The 18,351-nt window shown below is 41.7% G+C and overlaps 1 protein-coding gene across 1 annotated transcript in view; it reads right to left on the bottom strand.

Annotated features, from left to right (window-relative positions):
- The window catches only part of UGDH (UDP-glucose 6-dehydrogenase), a 29,357-nt gene extending 20,303 nt beyond the window's left edge, over positions 1 to 9,054 (bottom strand). Inside the window, exons 1-2 of the mRNA XM_008701416.2 lie at positions 8,794 to 9,054; positions 1,468 to 1,636 (exon numbers count right to left, since the gene is read on the bottom strand). Of these exons, the coding sequence (XP_008699638.1) occupies positions 1,468 to 1,629 (162 nt within the window). The 5' untranslated portion in view covers positions 1,630 to 1,636; positions 8,794 to 9,054. The remainder of the gene's footprint in view (positions 1 to 1,467; positions 1,637 to 8,793) is intronic.
- Between the last annotated feature and the right edge of the window lie 9,297 nt (positions 9,055 to 18,351).

The raw sequence follows: 18,351 nt of genomic DNA, 5'->3' as shown, positions 1-18,351 counted from the left end.
AAAGAAAGAAAGAAAGAAAGAAAGAAAGAAAGAAAGAAAGAAAGAAAGAAGGAAAAAGTGATTGGGGCGCCTGGGTGGCACAGTCGTTAAGTGTCTGCCTTCGGCTCAGGGCATGATCCCAACGTTATGGGATCGAGCCCCACATCAGGCTCCTCCGCTAGGAGTCTGCTTCTTCCTCTCCCACTCCCCCTGCTTATGTTCTCTCTCTCACTGGCTGGCTATCTCTGTCAAATAAATAAATAAAATCTTAAAAAAAAAAAAGAAAGAAAGAAAATGTCTTAAAAAAAAAAAAGAAAAAGAAAGAAAATGATTGATAACAGTCTTACAAATAACAAAGCTTTCCTGAAAGAAAAAAAAAGGAATATATTAATGGTGGAAAAAAATGCCACCATAAAATTTCCAAATGCTTCTCTGTTGGGTTTCTTTTTCTTTTCTTTTCTTTTTTTTTTTAAAGATTTTATTTATTTATTTGAGAGAGAGAGAGACAGCCAGTGAGAGAGGGAACACAACAAGCAGGGGGAGTGGGAGAGGAAGAAGCAGGCTCCCAGCAGAGAAGCCTGATGTGGGGCTCCATCCCAGAATGCTGGGATCACGCCCTGAGCCGAAGGCAGACGCTTAACGACTGAGCCACCCAGGCGCCCCTCTGTTGGGTTTCAAAAGCATAATATTGTGAACTCATTTTACAGTGAAATTTTTAAAAATGGGATACACATAGCTTAATAAAATCATTGGAAGCATATCTTCCTAACTATACATTATCTAAATTCACAGCAATTTAGGGGCACCGGGTGACTCAGTCAGTTAAGCATCTGCCTCTGGCTCAGGTTATGATCTCAGGGTCCTGGGATCAAGCCCCACGTCGGGCCCTCTACTCAGCAGGGAGTCAGCTTCTCCCTCTCTCTCTATGGTCTCCCTCCCTCCCTCCCTCTCTCTCAAATAAATAAATAAAATCTTTTTAAAAAATTCACAGCAATTTTGAAATTCTAACTAAACAAATTTGTGATACTAAGCACTAGATATAAAAGACATCATTTATCCACTCACAGTTTACCTGATAGAAGTACAGTACAATAACCCCCAAATATCATGGACTTATATGAATTAATATTATAAACACCCACAGTTTTATTATTTTCTTTGTACAGAACACCTTTCTAAAATTTTACTATTACAATATGGTAACCATATTAACAAAATTAGAAAAATAGAGAAGAGAAAAAATTACCCATATTCTCACTGCACTAACACCACCATTATTAATATTCTAATAAATTTTTTCCCAGTCATTTTCCCTGGGCATACTTGACATAATCACAGTTGTAATGTCCATGACATTGTGTATCTAGATTTCTCATTTAATTTCTTTTCAGTTGCAGTCATAGATTTTTACATTAATAGCAATTTATTTATCAAAAACAGTAAGAAAACAAAGAACATAAGAACAAAGAATTATTTAAAATGGTTTACCTCATAAATAGGGAGCGTAGGAGAGTTCCATGCGTTGATTCTTGATTCATTGACGTCAACAACTGTTACCCTGATTTCGGGGCACATATGAGCAATGACACTACACGTAGGTCCTCCAACATAGCCCGCACCAATGCAACAGATCTTCTTAATTTCAAACATGATTAAACTAGAAGGGAAGCAGTAAGATTGTTCTACTATTGAAAACAAAATTTAAAGAAATCGCATTGCACGTTTATCACGCTTTATAAAAACTGTCAAGGTGACAGATAATCTGGAAAGATTTCCTGCATTCATACTCATTAAGAATTATTAAAAGAACGATAATATATAACATTCCAATTGGAATGTCTGCTCTTGGCTGCACTAGCATAAAACATGGGGGAAAAAAAGTAACTGATATTACTGAAAAAGAGCCACAAAGATGATAATGACCTAATATTCAAAAATTCAAAAAGCAAAATAAAACCTTACTTAGGCCTCTAAGGCCACAAGGGTAATTCTGACTGCTGAGGAAAAATTCAAGGGTAAACACACCAGTGCAATTCTTGCTTAAATAAATGCCGGTGTACAAAGGTCAGCCTTATGGCAGGTTTAGACTAACAGGACAGATATCAGGAAACTTGACAGATAATAAGATTAGTTTGAAAGTCCAGAAGCGGCCTCTGTGATTATATTCCCTATACAATTTGGCTTCAGCAGTTTATTTTTAGGTACCTGACGATGATCTTAAACTCCGTTTCAACTTTAATCAGAAACTGTGCCATGGTTAAACAAAAGCCATTTGTGTAGTTAGCAAAGCTGTTACACAGATTTTGATGGGTTTTCAAAAGCCATGTAGGTGAACTGATTCACACTTATCCAAATGACAAGGTACTGATTTATATATAAGAATGTCAGTTTATTCATTATAATGAGAACAAGAACTGTCAAACTGATCCGATTTTTAGAATTTTAGTCTTTGCCAAGACCGACCTCCGACATCATCTAATCTAACCCACTCATGGATTCCAAAGAGAAGGAAAATGCCAATCAGAGAGTTTAAGAACTTGTTAGTATACTCCTGCGTGGGTCAGAGAAGGTGCTGTGGAAGGCGGATCTTATTATAATGCCTGGCAAGTACAACCCTACTCTGAAAAAAGATACACAAGCCACATAATTAAGATGATCCAGTTCCCTTAAGTCTGAATCTGTATTAATCAAACAATGTTCTAATCACTGGTTTTCTGGGTAGACTTCCCTCCTGGAAGAGAATGAGCTGAACAGCCCATACAAGTATCCTGGTCTGTGTTAGGAAACAACTAAGTCGGCTTATAAATCAATCTTCAGTTCAGGTCATGTTTAGCAGATATCAATTCAAAGTCTAATCTCTAATGACCTTTAATAAACCTTAAAAAGAACAGAAATTTGGTAAAACAGTAAAGATGAGCAAAATTTGGAATCTACCGATTCTACAAAAGAAAGCAATATTCTTAGTGATACACATACAAAGAAATCTTTTAAATTTATTTTTTGTGGGGTGCCTGGGTGGCTCAGTCAGTTAAGCATCTGCCTTTGGCTCAGGTCATGACCCCAGGGTCCTGAGATCAAGCCCCATGTTGGGCTCCCTGCTCATCGGGGAGCCGGCTTCTCCCTCTCCCTCTGCTGCTCCCCCTGCTTGTGCTCTCTCACTCATCTCTGTCAAATGAATAAATAAAATATTTTAAAAAATAATAATAATAAAATAAAAATGTATTCTTTGTTTTGAATAGGTAATAAATTCATATGGTACAAAATTAAATCTGTGTGACAAAGTATACAGTAAGAAGCCTCAAGTCTACCCCATCCCTATCTCTTGGCTACTCACTACTTTGCTTTCACAAGCAAACCTTTTATTAGTTACTTGTGTATCCATCCAGTGTTTCTCATACAGTACAAGTAAATACACATATGTATTTTAATAATCCTGACTTTCTAAATTCAAGAGGTAAAATACTATAATATACTATCAACATGTGGCTTTTTTTCACTTAATGTATTCTTACCTGTCTATTTCCCCCCTCTCGCTCTTATTTTTTATTTTTATTTTTTTCTGTTTCCAGTAAAACTCTTTTTTAGAAACAGTTACACTGTATTCCATTGTGTGGATGTACTTACCAGGAAATATTAAAACCATACTAAATCTGGTAGATCCTCTTTAATTATTTTTTAAGTAGGCCCCAGGCCCAATGTGGGGCTTGAACTCATTGCCCTGAAAGCAAGAGTTCCATGCTCTAAGAGCTGAGCCAGCCAGGTGCCCCTGGTAGATTCTCTCTTTAATAATCTAAATAAATGGGTTAAGAGTTTCCTATTATCACCTGTGAAGCCACACAAACATGATATTTCTATTAAACTTGAAGGGTTCCAAAATTCACCCTAGCAAAAATACTGAGCCTAACAAAATTTACTTTTGGCAACCATTCATCTTTTTCTTCACACTTCTTCTACTCTTCAGTTCTGACTTACTACTCTCCAGGCTTCAAGTGCCCTATACACAAGAAGAAAGAGAAACTGCTAGGAGGAAAGAACTGCATTGGGATTGACAAGCAACTAAAGCTCAGGGGAATGTTCTAAAAAGCTCCCACTTGTGGGACAGTTGAGCCTGGAGCAGGCTTACCACAGACGTGTCTCCAGCATTCACTGCCACTGTCCCCACCTCTACAGTAGAAAGGGCTTGGCATCGGGTTTCAGAAAAATTGTTTCAACTGCTTCAGACCTAGTCCTTTGGTCTCTTTCACGAAAAATTAATATTCCCAATTTAAGGGTCTATCTGTGGGCACAGAAGAGAATCTGGCCATAGATACAGGTCCTGACACTCAAGAATTTAACAATTTACTTAGGGAAAAATTCAACTGAAAAACATTTATTAAACACCCTATGTACTCTGGATACAACAGTGAACATGACAGGTACAGTTCCTACTCTTTCACGGTTATATTCTAGTGGGAGAGCGCAAAACAAAATAACTGCAGCTGTGATACATTCCATATAAAGGAAATAAACACGTAGGTGGAGGAGAGACTGTCTATGGGGGAAAAAACTACTGTTGATAGGGTAGTTAAAGGAGGACTCTCTGAGAAGGTGACTCTCAAGCTGACTTTAAAGATGAAAAGGAGGGGCGCCTGGGTGGCTCAGTCCGTTAAGTGCCTGACTCTTGATTTTGGCTCAGTTCATGATCTCAGGGTCATGATCTCAGGGTTGTGAGATGGAGCCCCTTGTTGGGCTCCATGCTCACTCAGTGCAGAGTCTGCTTGTGATTCTCCCTCCCCCCCCATCTCAAATAAATAAATAAATAAATAAATAAATAGAATCTTAAAAAGATGAAAAGGAGTTAGTCACACCCAAGCAACATATAAGGCAGTATAATCAATTGAATGACTAAATGAGTATTAAAGTCCAGAGGGGAAAAAAAATAAGAAGGTATCTACATCAAGGGAAAGATAGAATCTAAGCTTGGCCTAAAGACTAAGTAGGATATAGAAAGAAAAGATAGGTGGGGGAGAGCACTCCAGTTGGGGGGGGGGGGAGGAATAAATAAGGACTTATAAACAGAACTGAGTCCAAAGAAGTAAGACTAAGGACTAGATGGATAAACATACGGGTATTAAGAAGTGGTAAGAGGTACTAACTGTCTTGTAGAGCGGAAATGAATTTAAAGTGGGTCTCAAATGCCCCTTTCAGGGAAGCATGCCCACGGCAGTTCAGGAGGTTATAATTTAATAACTTCAGGCAACAAGGGCGCCTGGGGGGCTCAGTCGGGTAAGTGTCTGCCTTCAGCTCAGGTCATGATCCCGGGGTCCTGGGATGGAGTCAAGCATCGGGCTCCCTGCTCCGCGGGGTCCTGCTTCTCCCTCTGCCCCTCTCCCCTGCTAGTGCTCACTCATGCTCTCTCACAAAAATAAATAAATAAAGTCTTAAAAAAATAAAATAACTTAAGGTAACATAATTAAAAGTAACGATAACAATCAATAGCATTTGTGTAGCTAAAATCTAATAAACTCCACTAAAGGAAAAAAAAGGGGGAGGATCAGCCTGTAGCCTGGAAAGAGGGAGTTAAGAACAAGAATGATGTGTTTACTTCAGCACTGTCTAGAGAAGAATGACACAGAATCTGGAAGTCAGAAGTATTCTGGTTTCAGAGAGGTGGGGTAAGGATAGGCTTTCCCTATGTTTATGGCATGTTCTCCAAAGATTCCTTGCTCTGATTCCACTCTCCCTTATGGATTCAGATTCCCAGGAATCATAATACCAGAAAGGGATGACCCAGATTTGAGATAGCAAGCATTCCAGGAGCTGCAGTAAAATTTCCCTACTGTAATACTAAGGTTTCATTCTAGTGTAACCATTAGTCTCTTATGAGTTTAATCATTTTAAGTTAACATCTAAAGTCTTGGGCCGCCTGGGTGGCTCAGTCGTTAAGCGTCTGCCTTCGGCTCAGGGCGTGATCCCAGAGTCCTGGGATCGAGCCCCACATCAGGCTCCTCCGCTGGGAGCCTGCTTCTTCCTCTCCCACTCCCCCTGCTTGTGTTCCCTCTCTCGCTGGCTGTCTCTCTCTCTGTCGAATAAATAAATAAAATCTTAAAAAAAAAATCTAAAGTCTCATTAACTCTGGGCCCATGGAGGAAAAAAAAAAAAAATCTAACTTCCAGATCTGCAAGGCTGAAGATGAAGTCGTAAACTGCGATGAAGCTGAAGAACTGTCCCGCCAGTGGAACACCCTTACTCGACAGCTAGCCAACCTCTCTAATTACAACCAGTATATTGGGAATACCTAAAAAGTAGAATTTCAAAGTATTTTTGGACCAGAGGATCTTTTGGGATTACCATTTAATCCTAGAGCCAAGAGGTTATAACATTCTTACATAAACATAGATTGAATGTCTACATGATGCAACTCTTAGGTTCAAGGAGTTCACAGTTTAATAAGGCGCTCCCAGGCTAACAGTTCTTATCTGCTGCTGTTACCTCTACACTTAGAACAGTAGGCTCTCAGTAAATACTAACTGAATCAATGAGTAACTCTCCATTGGGGCCTGTTTGAGATGAAGACTGTTATTTGAATATCTTTAGCTCAGATGGCTGATCATTGTATTTTTGCTGAAATTGTCCAGAATACTATCGGCCTCTCTTTTTTATGTAGAACTTTGGCATGTCTTCCCAGAAATACTTCTCATCCACCTTGACTGCTAGGCTGTATTTAGCTTGCCTTACACACAGCACCTGGGGTAGACTACTGATGGATCTATATCATAGAACTGCATGTGTTTTGGGGTGTCCCTGTGGTGCTATTTCACATGAAGCATGGCTTATAGGTGACAGTGGGAAAACTACTGAAGAACTGTGCAAGTCCCAGTAAATCGTCACTTGGAAGTTTCACTACAATCTTCAATCTTTATTATGGAGTTTGATACAGTGTTAGTGTTAGTAATATACTTTGCCTGACACAGATGTCTTCTGATTCCATATTCCATTTCTACTTTTATGTACCTTCAGATCTTCTATTGTGCTGTCAGGGAAATGGGAATGTTTGCTTACTGAGTATGTCAGTTTGAAATGAGTTTCTACCTCTGTATTTTGGGAAAATCTCAACAACCCAGGCTGTTCCAAAACTACTCTTCCTCTAAAATTTTATAAATTCAGATCAATATTTCGACCTAGAAGATGTGGCTAACAAATATCGAAGGTCCTATTACAATCGAAGCTGAGTCTAATCCCTCCATCCCCACCCCTCTTCAGTATACTCTGCGTAATTACCCAGTAATTACGTTGTAGTTGGATACATCAACTTCACACATCACCTTAGTCATTTCCAAAAATTAAATACTAACAGATGCTTGACCTGGGAAAAATATTTAATCAATGAGAAAGGCAGTGATAATGTTCTATCTAAAGGGCATCATATAAAGCTGTGGAAATAAGTGGGAAGATGAAGTCTACTTATTAGTTACAGACTTAATGTTTGAGAAAGGAGTACAGCAATGGGAGATGAAATGAGATCCTTTCAATCAGGGTTGTCTACCACTTACCTTAACTAGATGCTGGGTATTAACAAGCACATCTCAGAGCAGACAGTAAGCTCTTTCATTTCCAGAACCCCCCTGAAGAAACAGACCAGACTACTGTTCTCCATTTCATAGGGGATTTGAAGAAACTCAAAGAGTCACTGTGTCTTTGAGGGCAGTCAATGGACAGCTACTCCTCTGTATATCCATGAAAAAGGTCCTTACCAGTGAATCCCTCTTTTCAGTACACCATAATTTTCAAGCCTACTCAGTTATCTTCCTATATACAAGAAGTATGATTTTTCTTTTTTCTTTTCTTTCTTAAAGATTATTTAATCATTTGAGAGAAAGAAAGCACGAGCAGGGGCAGAGGGAGAAAGGTCTCGATCCCAAGACCCTGAGATCACAACCTGAGCTAAGACAGGCGCTTAACTGACTGAGCCACCCATGCGCCACAAGAAATACGATTTTTCAAGATTTCACACAAACATGATCCCCTGAAGTACCCAAGAAAGGCTTTCCCTGACATGAAAAAAAGCAATTATATGGTGTGGCAGCCAATAATGGATTCCAGCATAGCCCGTACAGATGTCACGAATGTCTTAGGATTTCGCCCTCAGGGGCTTTCTGGCTTGTTTCCTCTTTAGTACTTAAGAAGGGAGGCTAGTGGGGCGCCTGGGTGGCACAGCGGTTAAGCTTCTGCCTTCGGCTCAGGGCGTGATCCCGGCGTTAAGGGATCGAGCCCCACATCAGGCTCCTCCGCTAGGAGCCTGCTTCTTCCTCTCCCACTCCCCCTGCTTGTGTTCCGTCTCTCGCTGGCTGTCTCTATCTCTGTCAAATAAATAAATAAAATCTTAAAAAAAAAAAAAGAAAGAAAAGAAGGGCGGCTAGTGACAGGAGGTGAACAGACTAAACACAAACAAAAGACCAGGACTCTGAGACCAAAATGGGGTCCCTAACCAGAGGACCGCTTCCTTCGGTGGACGTTCGGCTTCCTGGGAAAATCTCATTTGTTTCAAGTCAGAAAGTGAGAAAAAGAAAGAAGCGTCTGGAAGACTCCCGAGTGTACTCCCGAGTGTAGAATAAAAAGCCCACGCTATCCCCATTCTCAGGGCAGCGGACCAAAAGGCGATTCCCGCCCAGAGCCCAAAGGAGGAGGCCAGGGTCGTGAGACTGGGAGCCCCTGACCCAGCGCAGAGCGCAACCGGGAGCAGCGCGCACTCCCCCGCCCCGCTCCCTGCACATCCCGCGGAGACCGGGGACCTTCCCAACGAGGTGGCAGGGCCAGCCCGAGAAAGGCGCTTACCCACTTCCAGGCACCGAGCGCAGCGGCCGCTCCGATCCGGACTGCTCGGACAGCTCCTCTCTATGGGCCGCGCTGCAGCAGCTCCTGCACACTCGCCCTGCTCCGCCTGACCTCCTCTCACCGCCCGCCCCTCCCTCTGGCTGCCAACCACTGCACCCTGAGTCCCGGGCCCGAGCCCGTATTTAAAGGATTCTGCCCGAGAAGGCGGAGGCTTCATTCCCCCGCAGCCAGGCCCTCCAGGACTCTGCCCTCCACCGCATCCCTGCTCCTCCTCCCGCCACACTAGGCCCGGGCCCGCCCCTATTTCCTGCGGACCCCAGGGGCGGGCAGTCGGGGCGGTGCTAATCGTAGCTGGATGGGGAAGCCCCGCCCCTAGCCGCGCCTGGGCGAATCCGCTAGGGCCAGCTCAGCGATCCCGCCCCTGCCGCTCGCGGCCCTGGGCGGGGCTGAGTGCGTGGCCAGTCTGCTGAGGCCCTTGGGGTGGGGCTCCAGGTGCCGATAGGCCGGGTACTAGTCTTCCCGGCCGCCTGCAGACGAAGTCTCGTCGCCTGGCCTCGCTTCCCTCCCTGTGTCCCGATCCCCGCTGACGGTCGGCGCTGAGGTGGTACCGCGTGCGCGCCAGGTCGGCCATGATCTAGGACTGCGGGGGTACTGGGCCGTCTGCGGCTCGAGGGGACCGGAAGGTCTCGGCCCCCTTTCCGGTCTCCCCAGCAGCCCCGAGGACCGACCTCGTCTTTCGGCCCCCTAGACCCTGTGGGTCAGACCGCCCGGCGGCTTGCTCCCCTCCCACACCCTCCGGGCCGGCGGCCCAAGGTTTAGTCAGATCCCTTCCCTCGCCACTTCTGGGAAGGAGGCGCCTCGCGTCAGTAGGGATGCTGAGTCCCGTCGTGACTGGACCAGTTAGTGCCTCCGCCCTGATCCCTGGGAGGAGAAGCATGACACCCACGCCCTCCAGACATATTTTCCAGAGCTACTCCTGCCAAATTCTGGATCTGGGTTGTCTGTGCTGAGAGTTTGCAACATACAAGTTCCGTGTGTGAGGAAGAGTAAAATTAATGTGTGGACGCTGCCCGTTTTTCATGAGGAGGGCAGTTCTGTTCTCTTTCTCCTCTTCAAAGTCATCTTAAGTCTCAGATCTGTGAAGAGAAAAGCAGTCATGACTTTTTTGTGTGTTCCTCATTAAGAATTATATCAGGTTACATCATCTGTACTTGAAGTCAAAGACCAGTTTTATTTTATTTTTAAGATTTTATTTATTTGTCAGAGAGAGAGAAAGTACAAGCCAGGGGAGCAGCAGGCAGGGGGAGAAACAGGCTCCCTGCGGAGCAGAGCACCCAACGCTGGACTCCATCCCAGGATCCTGGGATCTGACCTGAGCTGAAGACAGATGCTTAATTGACTGAGCCACCTAGGTGTCCCCAAAGACCATTTAAAATACGTCATGAGGAACATGATTAGGAGTTTATAAAGGCACATTAAAATACCTCATAGATGCTGGCTGTTGTTTTTTTAAAATTTTATTTATTTAAGTAATGTCTACACTCAGCATGGGGCTCCAACTCACCACCAGGAGATCAAGAGTCTCATGCTCTTCCTCATGAGCCAGCCAGGCACCCTGAGATGATGGTTTTCTTGACAGGATCATGACAACTTCTAGAAAGCTGTTAAATGTTGATTAAACAGTTTGCTATAGATTGTAGAAAGTATGATATAATATGCAGGTGTTGTACATTCTAAGCAGGTAAATTCATTTATCCAACAAATATTAGTGCCTATTGTGTGTTTAAACAGTACAATCTCAGAAATTAAATAAGAATATCAGTACTAGCTAGAATGGACCTTTGGATACAGGACACAGTTCTCAAAATGTACTGACAATCCCTGAGACCCTTTCAGAGGATCCAGGAAGTCAAAACATTTTCATAATAATACTAACATGTTACTTGTTTTTTTACTCTCATCTTCTCACATGTATACAGTGGAATTTTCCAGAGGCTGTATGACACATGATATCATAACAGACTAATGGAGATTTATAGATTAATAAAAATGTGAAGCAATACCAGTCTTCTTACTAATTTTTAATTTGTAAATACAGTAATTTTTCATAAAAATATGTGGTTAATGTTAACATGTCATGGATTTATTATTGTCAATGTTAAGGAATCTATGTATTTTTCATAATTTGTCAATTTTTATTTCTAATAAGGTAAATACCAGTAGCTACAGTCAACATGAAAAAACTTTTTGGGGCCTTCAAATTTTAAATGTGTTAAGGAGTCCGGAGAACAAAAAGTTTGAGAACTGCTTGATGTAGACCAATTATTTTCAGATTATGTTTCATGGAGCTCTAAGTTTTTCTGGTGGTGTGTCACTCTGTGAGGAAAGAGAATGAGTGGATGAGTAAAAGGTTAAAACAGACAGGGCTCCGGGTCTCCTACATTTATCTCCCCTTTCCTCCACATCAGAGCAGTTCTACTTTTATCTGTTTAATCTGCTTGATATATCAATTTTTCATGTAGGATTTCAATTTATACATGGATTCCTCTTCAAACTTAAAAAACATTGATTCATTCATTGAATAAGTATTTCTCTCCAAGTATTTCCCACATGCTGGTCACCAGGAATACAACTGAGTAAAGAATGATACATTCCCTTCCTTCATAAATTTTACTCTATGGGGAAACATCAATCAATCAATCACACAGATAAATGTAAAATTACAACTTTATTAAGGTGGGATATATATATAGTCTTATGAGAGTATACAGCATGAGTATTTAACATAGTAGTTAGGGATGCTTCCTCAAGTTGTGAAAATTGAGCTCCTAAAGAATATGGGAATTAACTGGGGGAAATGAAGAGGGTAGTTACAGGAATAAAAAGAGTGAATGTGAGGCGAGCAATTCAGAGCTAATTACAGTAATTAAGAATTACAAATAGCATGTCCAGGGTAGTAGCCATGGAGATTCAGAGAAATGAACAGATTCCAGAGATGCTCAGGAAATAAAAGCAGTAAGACTTTGGTAATGTTCTCTCCAGTACCCCTCCAGTACCTCCCCCCAACACACACCAAGGGTGACCCTATCCTGATTTCTGACAATATAATAGTTTTGCCTTGTGCAGATACATTTAAGGAAATCACTTTCCAGCTCCTCAACTTCCACAGGTACCCTTCCCAAAACTGATATGCCTAAGAACAGTCCATTTTATAAAAGAAAGGCTTACCTTTCACCCAAGTAAAACCATACTACCATCCATTACCCAGGGGTAAACTTCTCCTGAGTACCAAAGAAATAAACTGGATTATTGTTTGGGGCAGTCACCTATGTTAATTAGTAAAGAAACCTCAAATCTGTCTTTCTTCATTTTATACTTATTTTTGCTAAGGCTGAAGTCCAGAGTTAGAAACAGGACATGTTGGCCTATGTTGGGATATTCTGAATTCCAAGAAGATGCCATATAAATTAGTGACCTTAATTCTTTTAAAAGCAACTTGTGTATTGGGGCGCCTGGGTGGCTCAATCAGCTAAGTGTCTGACTCTTGGTTTCGGCTCAGGTCTTGATCTCAGGGTCAAAAGACAGAGCTTCACATCACGCTAGGCATGGAGTTTGCTTGAGATTCTTTCCCCCTCCCTCTCCCTCTGCTCCTCCCCTGGCTGGAGCACTGACCCAGAGGGTATTGTGGTGAACTATCTTTGACAATGCAGAGAAGGGCCACTTTGGGTAGACAACAGTTGTTTGAGAAACACTGCTCTAGGGGTCAGTGGAGCAACAAGACAGAGTCTGAGTTCTGAATACCTAAAGCAAGCATTTCAGCCTTACACTGCTTATATTCTTGAACTGTTACCTGAAAGAGAACTTAAGTCCATCTGGTTTAAGCCACTAGAGTCTGTCTCCTTATTCCAGCAAGTTAACCTGTATCCTGATTGCTCCCAATCTGCTCCTTCTCACCCGTCATTTTCCTTACCATAAACTTTGCCCAACTCAGTTTGTATCATCAACCATCCAGTTGCTCAGGCCCCAAAACCAGACTTAAGTCTCGTTTTCCCTCTTCCCTTCCATTCACTGTCAGGCCATTCGTGTGGCCAATTGGCTTTACCTCCAACATATATCGCAAATCTCATTTCCTTATAATTCACATTGCCACAACCCTTTGTCAAAGAGATTAGCACCTCTTATCTGGATTCCAAAGGATTACTAGCTTCCTACCTCACTTCCTGATGCATAGCTCATCTTCCACATAGCAGCCAGAATGAGATTTTAAAATCATAAATCATATATCCCTCACCCTCTGTCTCAAGGGCTTTTATACTCATAATAAAACCCAGAGTACTTATTTTGGATTTCAAGATCCTATAAAATGTAGACCTTACTTCGTTTCAGAGAGCGAGCAAGCTTGCACGAGCGCAGGAGTGGGGGAGGGGCAGAGGGGGAGGGAGAGGGACAGGCAGACTGCATGCTCAGCATGAGCCCAAGGCGGGGCAGGGACCTGAGATCATGACCTGAGCTGAAAGCAAGAGTTGGATGCTTAAGCGCCTGAGCCACCCAGGCACCCCTGTAGACCTTACTTCTGATCTCAACTTGTACAGGTCATTTGGCCTTATTCTGGCCCCTTGAAAATGCCAATTATGCTTCAGTCTCATGTCCTTGCACTTTTTTTCTCTTGGAAAACTGCCCAGATCTTTCCATAGCAGCGTAATTCGTCTCACCCCAAATGTCGTCTCTCTCCCTTTTTTTTTTAAAGATTTTATTTATTTATTAGAGAGAGAGTATGAGTGGGATGGGGAGGAACAGGAGAGGGAGAAGCAGACTCCCTGCTAAGCAGAGAGCCAGCCATGCGGGGCTCCATCCCAGACCTGAGCCAAAGGCAGACACTTAACCTACTGAGCCACCCAGGTGCCCCTCCAAATATCATCTCTTCAGAAAGCTCTTTCACCATTATTAACTTCTGTTTAGCAATTAGTTCCTGAACTATTAGCTTATTTGTTAGCTTTTGTATTTGTCCCTTGTAAATACTATATAAACTTCTTGAGGACAGGGACTAAAAACAAATGGCCTTACCACCACAAGAACTCATGTTTTCTGAAGACCATTAAGTCTATTATGTGAAGAATGAATATTTATCCTATTAACAATTGTGATCCAAGTCCTTGCAAAGTAATAATCCCACCTTTATTCCTTATTATGACAGTGGTGTTCTTGTTTCCTTGGCATGTTTTTTCTTTTTCTTTCTTTCCTTTCTTTCTTTTTCTTCCTTCCTTCCTTTCCTTCCGTCCTTTCCTTTCTTTCTCCTTCTTTCTCTTTCTCTCCTTTCTTTCCTTCCCTCCCTTTTTTTTAGCATAGAGCCTTCTCATGAACTGAACAGCCATCCATGAAGAAGGATTACATCTCCCTTCCTCATCCGCACAAGAAAAAACTGAGAAAATAAAAAATATTTTTAAGCATCAGGAAAAACTGTGAAATATCACTATTAAAAATAACTCTACTGCAGGAGAATTTAAGGTTTCACTTAATTTCCTGACCATATATAGAAATCAGCTAGTATAAAGGAAATTATTAATTTTTGCTTTTATTTGTTTTGTTTTTCATCTCTAGAATTAAACACAAGCTTTAGCATTCTTCTTTAAGATTTATTTATTTTAGAAAGAGAGAGAGTGGGGGGGGCAGAGGAGGAGAGAGAGAGAATCTTGAGCAGACGGCCCATTGACCTCAGAGCCTGAAGTGGGGCTTGACCTGGGGCTTGATCTCACCACCCAGAGATCATGATCTGAGCAGAAATCAACAGTCAGATGCTTAACCAACTGAGCCACCCAGGTGCCCCAAAGTTTAGCATTCTTAATGCCAGCAGTTCTTACCCTTCGCTGCTACCGGAATCAACCTGTAGATGCTTAGGTCATACCCTATACCAGAATCTCTGAGGTATGGGTCAAAGCAACAGGTTTTTAAAGCTCTCAAAGTGCAGCCAAAGTTGAGAACTATTAGTCTAATAGTTTGCTCTTTAGCTTTTATTGCAATGGATTTATTCACCTATTAGTCAAAATGTATTTGCTTTCTAGTTTACTTGTCAAGGATTTTAAAATCTTGACTGGAAACTGTGACATTCTATTTAATGTTTTCATCCTTAATGTTTTTCTTATGCGAGACTCTGACCTAAAGGTGCCATTGTCCATTCTTAGTAGAGTGAATTCTTTTCAATAGAAATTCAATGGATGGGGCACCTGGGTGGCTCAGTCATTAAGCGTGTGCCTTCGGCTCAGGGCGTGATCCCAGCGTTCTGGGATCGAGCCCCACATCAGGCTCCTCTGCTGAGCCTGCTTCTTCCTCTCCCACTCCCCCTGCTTGTGTTCCCTCTCTCGCTGGCTGTCTGTCAAATAAATAAAATCTTAAAAAAAAAAATTCAATGGAAGTGCCCCCTAATAAATATCCAGTTTCTGTACAACTTAAGGTTTTGAAAAAGAGAGTTTGTATGTGTATATGTGTGTGTGTGTACGTGTGTGTGTGTGTGTGTGTATTGGGATGGTGAGGGCCTTTACATAACAGTATTTATTCAGGACTTCACAAAGCGTTTTTGATTTTTACTTCAACTTTCTGTTAAGTGGTACCATATTTGATAAGTAAATGAGGAAACTAATGCTCCAAATTAAGTGGGCTGCCCAAGGGTCACATAACTTGTTTTCCTTAGTATAGGCTGCTCAAAATACCATTAGTCATTTAGTTATCAAAAACTAACATTCACAGTTTCACAAGAAGGCAACGTGTTGTTAACATATCGAATGTGGAAGTACAAAGGATAACCTGGGGCACCTGGATGGCTCAGTCGGTTAAGTGTCTGGCTCTTGGTCATGATCTTGGGGTCATGAGATCAAGCCCCACATGGGGCTCCCAGCTCAGTGTGGGGTCTGCTGGAGATTCTCTCTCTCCCTCTGCCCCTCCCCACCTCAAATAAATAAAATCGTTAAAAAAAAATAACCCAGCCTTCTTTTAAGCCAGCTATTAAAGAGACTTGCAAAAATGTAAAACAGTGCCACTCTTCTCACTAAATTTTCCTTTTGGAAAATGGTTATTTTTCATAAAAACCTTTATATTAACATGTATTGGGTTTACTGTTATTTTAAAATAATGCTTATAAATGTTGTTTAATTTTGGATACAGTATGTATTGCTAGATATAACAAATGCATATAAACAAAAATTCTTTGGGGTCCCCAAGCCAGAAAGTTTGAGAATCACTATAAGCTATATGCTATAAGCTATATGCTATCTTTTAGCTATAAGAAAAGCTAAAACTCTGAATGAATTATTTACCTTAACATTAAGCCCAGCTCACACAAAGCTACTTCAGCACTTTTTCCCCAAGGCTAAACACTACTGGCAATATTTTTATTGCACATGAGGCAATCACGACAATTAAAATAGTAGTTTGAGAATTGGACAAAAATTGCAGAATAACTGATAAAGAACACCAATTGCCAACTATCTTTCTTCAACAAAAACACCCTTTCAATATCACTGGTACTTTTGTAGATTAGCACTGGAATTTATGACAAGATTTTTTTATTACAAGAATACTGCTACAATTATTCAACCTTAACTGTTGCCAGTTTATACCTATTTGTGACTTTCCAGTTCTTAAAATATTGTGACACAATGAAAAGAATTCCTTGGTTGTTGTGAAGAGAGAAAATTACTACCCATTCTTCAATGGAGAAACTATAAATTAATTATACTTTAAGTTTTCTTTAAGCCTTGTATTTTCTGATTTAGCTTTGGCTAATGGAATCATGCTTGAAGCTTGAGAACTCCAGCTTTCAATAGGCTGTTGTTAGTGAAACCCTCTAGGAAAAAGGATGTTGACAGAGCTACAATGCGAGACAGGACAGACTAAAATGCAGTTTTTAAGAAAAGGCTGTTAGATTAAAATTGAAGGCTAAGCGTATTTCCAAGGATGTAAATCTTTATCCATTTGTTGGGAGTGTAGGCTCTGGTGTCAGATTTGTATCTGTTCTGTATGCTATCACCATGAAATTCTACTTACTTGATCAATTGCAAGGAATCACCTTTAAGACACCCAGACTTTCAAAAGTTTAATGTTTATATACTAATTAGTTATCAGGGAAAGCTGCAATCAGGCCAGGGTCTGTAATGCCTTTTGTATGAGTGACTATATAACAGATTATCTTTTTTAAAAAGGAAGATTATTTTTATTTATTATTTATTTATTTATGAGAGAGCAGGGGGTGGGGGTGCTGTATTTCATAATCCCAAGATCATTACCTCAGCAAGACACTCAACTGACTGAGCCACCCAGGGATCCCAACAGATTCATTTCTTTAAAAACAACATAGGAGGAGCGCCTGGGTGGCTCAGTCATTAAGCGTCTGCCTTTGGCCCAGGGCCTGATCCCAGAGTCCTGGGGTCGAGCCCCACATCAGGCTCCTCCACTGGGAGCCTGCTTCTTCCTCTCTCACTCCCCCTGCTTGTGTTCCCTCTCTTGCTGGCTGTCTCTGTCAAATAAATAAAATCTTTAAAAAAAAATAAATAAAATAAATAAAAACAACATAGGAGGGGTGCCTGGGTAGCTCAGTTAAGCATCTGCCTTCGGCTCAGGTCATGATCTAGGGTCCTGGGATCAAGCCCCGCATAGGGCTCTCTGCTCAGCAGGGATTCTGCTTCTCCCTCTGTGGTCTCCTTCTCTCTCTCTCTCAAATAAATAAATAAAATCTTATTAAAAACAACAACATAGTAGGGGCGCCTGGGTGGCTCAGTCGGTAAGCGTCTGCCTTTGGCTCAGGGCGTGATCCCAGCGTTCTGGGGTCGAGCCCCACATCAGGCTCCTCTGCTGGGAGCCTGCTTCTTCCTCTCCCACTCCCCCTGCTTGTGTTCCCTTTCTCGCTGGCTGTCTATCTCTGTCAAATAAATAAATAAAAAATCTAAAAAAAAAAAAAAAACATCATAGTAGACTTACTCCATAATGCTGAATCTGCTATGTAGTACTTGTGCTCTTTGACCCTGCTCAGTTCTTCAAAATGAATAAAAACACTGCAATTCAAGTCCATTAATCATCAAAACACAGCCTGAGTGTCTGAGGTTATGAGCAGTATGAGAACCAAATATTTAAGAGGAAGGCCTCTGATATTGCAGGGATTGTAAATATTTTTTTCTCATTCCTAAATTTCCTGGAAATAAGCAGAGTGTTATACAAGGGGATATGATTTTTTCTTAAGATTGATTTATTTTAGAGGGGACAGGGCAGAGGAAGAGGGAGAGAGAATCCCAAGCAGACTCCCTACTGAGCACGGAGCCCAAAGCATGGCTCAGTCCCACAATGTTAAGATCATGACCTGAATGGAAATCAAGAGCTGGATGCTCAACCGACTGAGCCACCCAGGCACCCCGGGAATATTCTTTTTTTTTTTTTTTTTTTTAAGATTTTATTTATTTATTTGACAGAGAGAGAGACAGCCAGTGAGAGAGGGAACACAAGCAGGGGGAGTGGGAGAGGAAGAAGCAGGCTCATAGCGGAGGAGCCTGATGTGGGGCTCGATCCCGTAACGCC

This window comes from Ursus maritimus, unplaced genomic scaffold (genome assembly GCF_017311325.1).
Source record: "Ursus maritimus isolate PB19 unplaced genomic scaffold, ASM1731132v1 scaffold_8, whole genome shotgun sequence".
Classification (NCBI taxonomy): Eukaryota; Metazoa; Chordata; class Mammalia; order Carnivora; family Ursidae; genus Ursus; species Ursus maritimus.
Note: the sequence above shows the minus strand (reverse complement) of the source record. Positions and strands in the feature narration are given on the sequence as shown.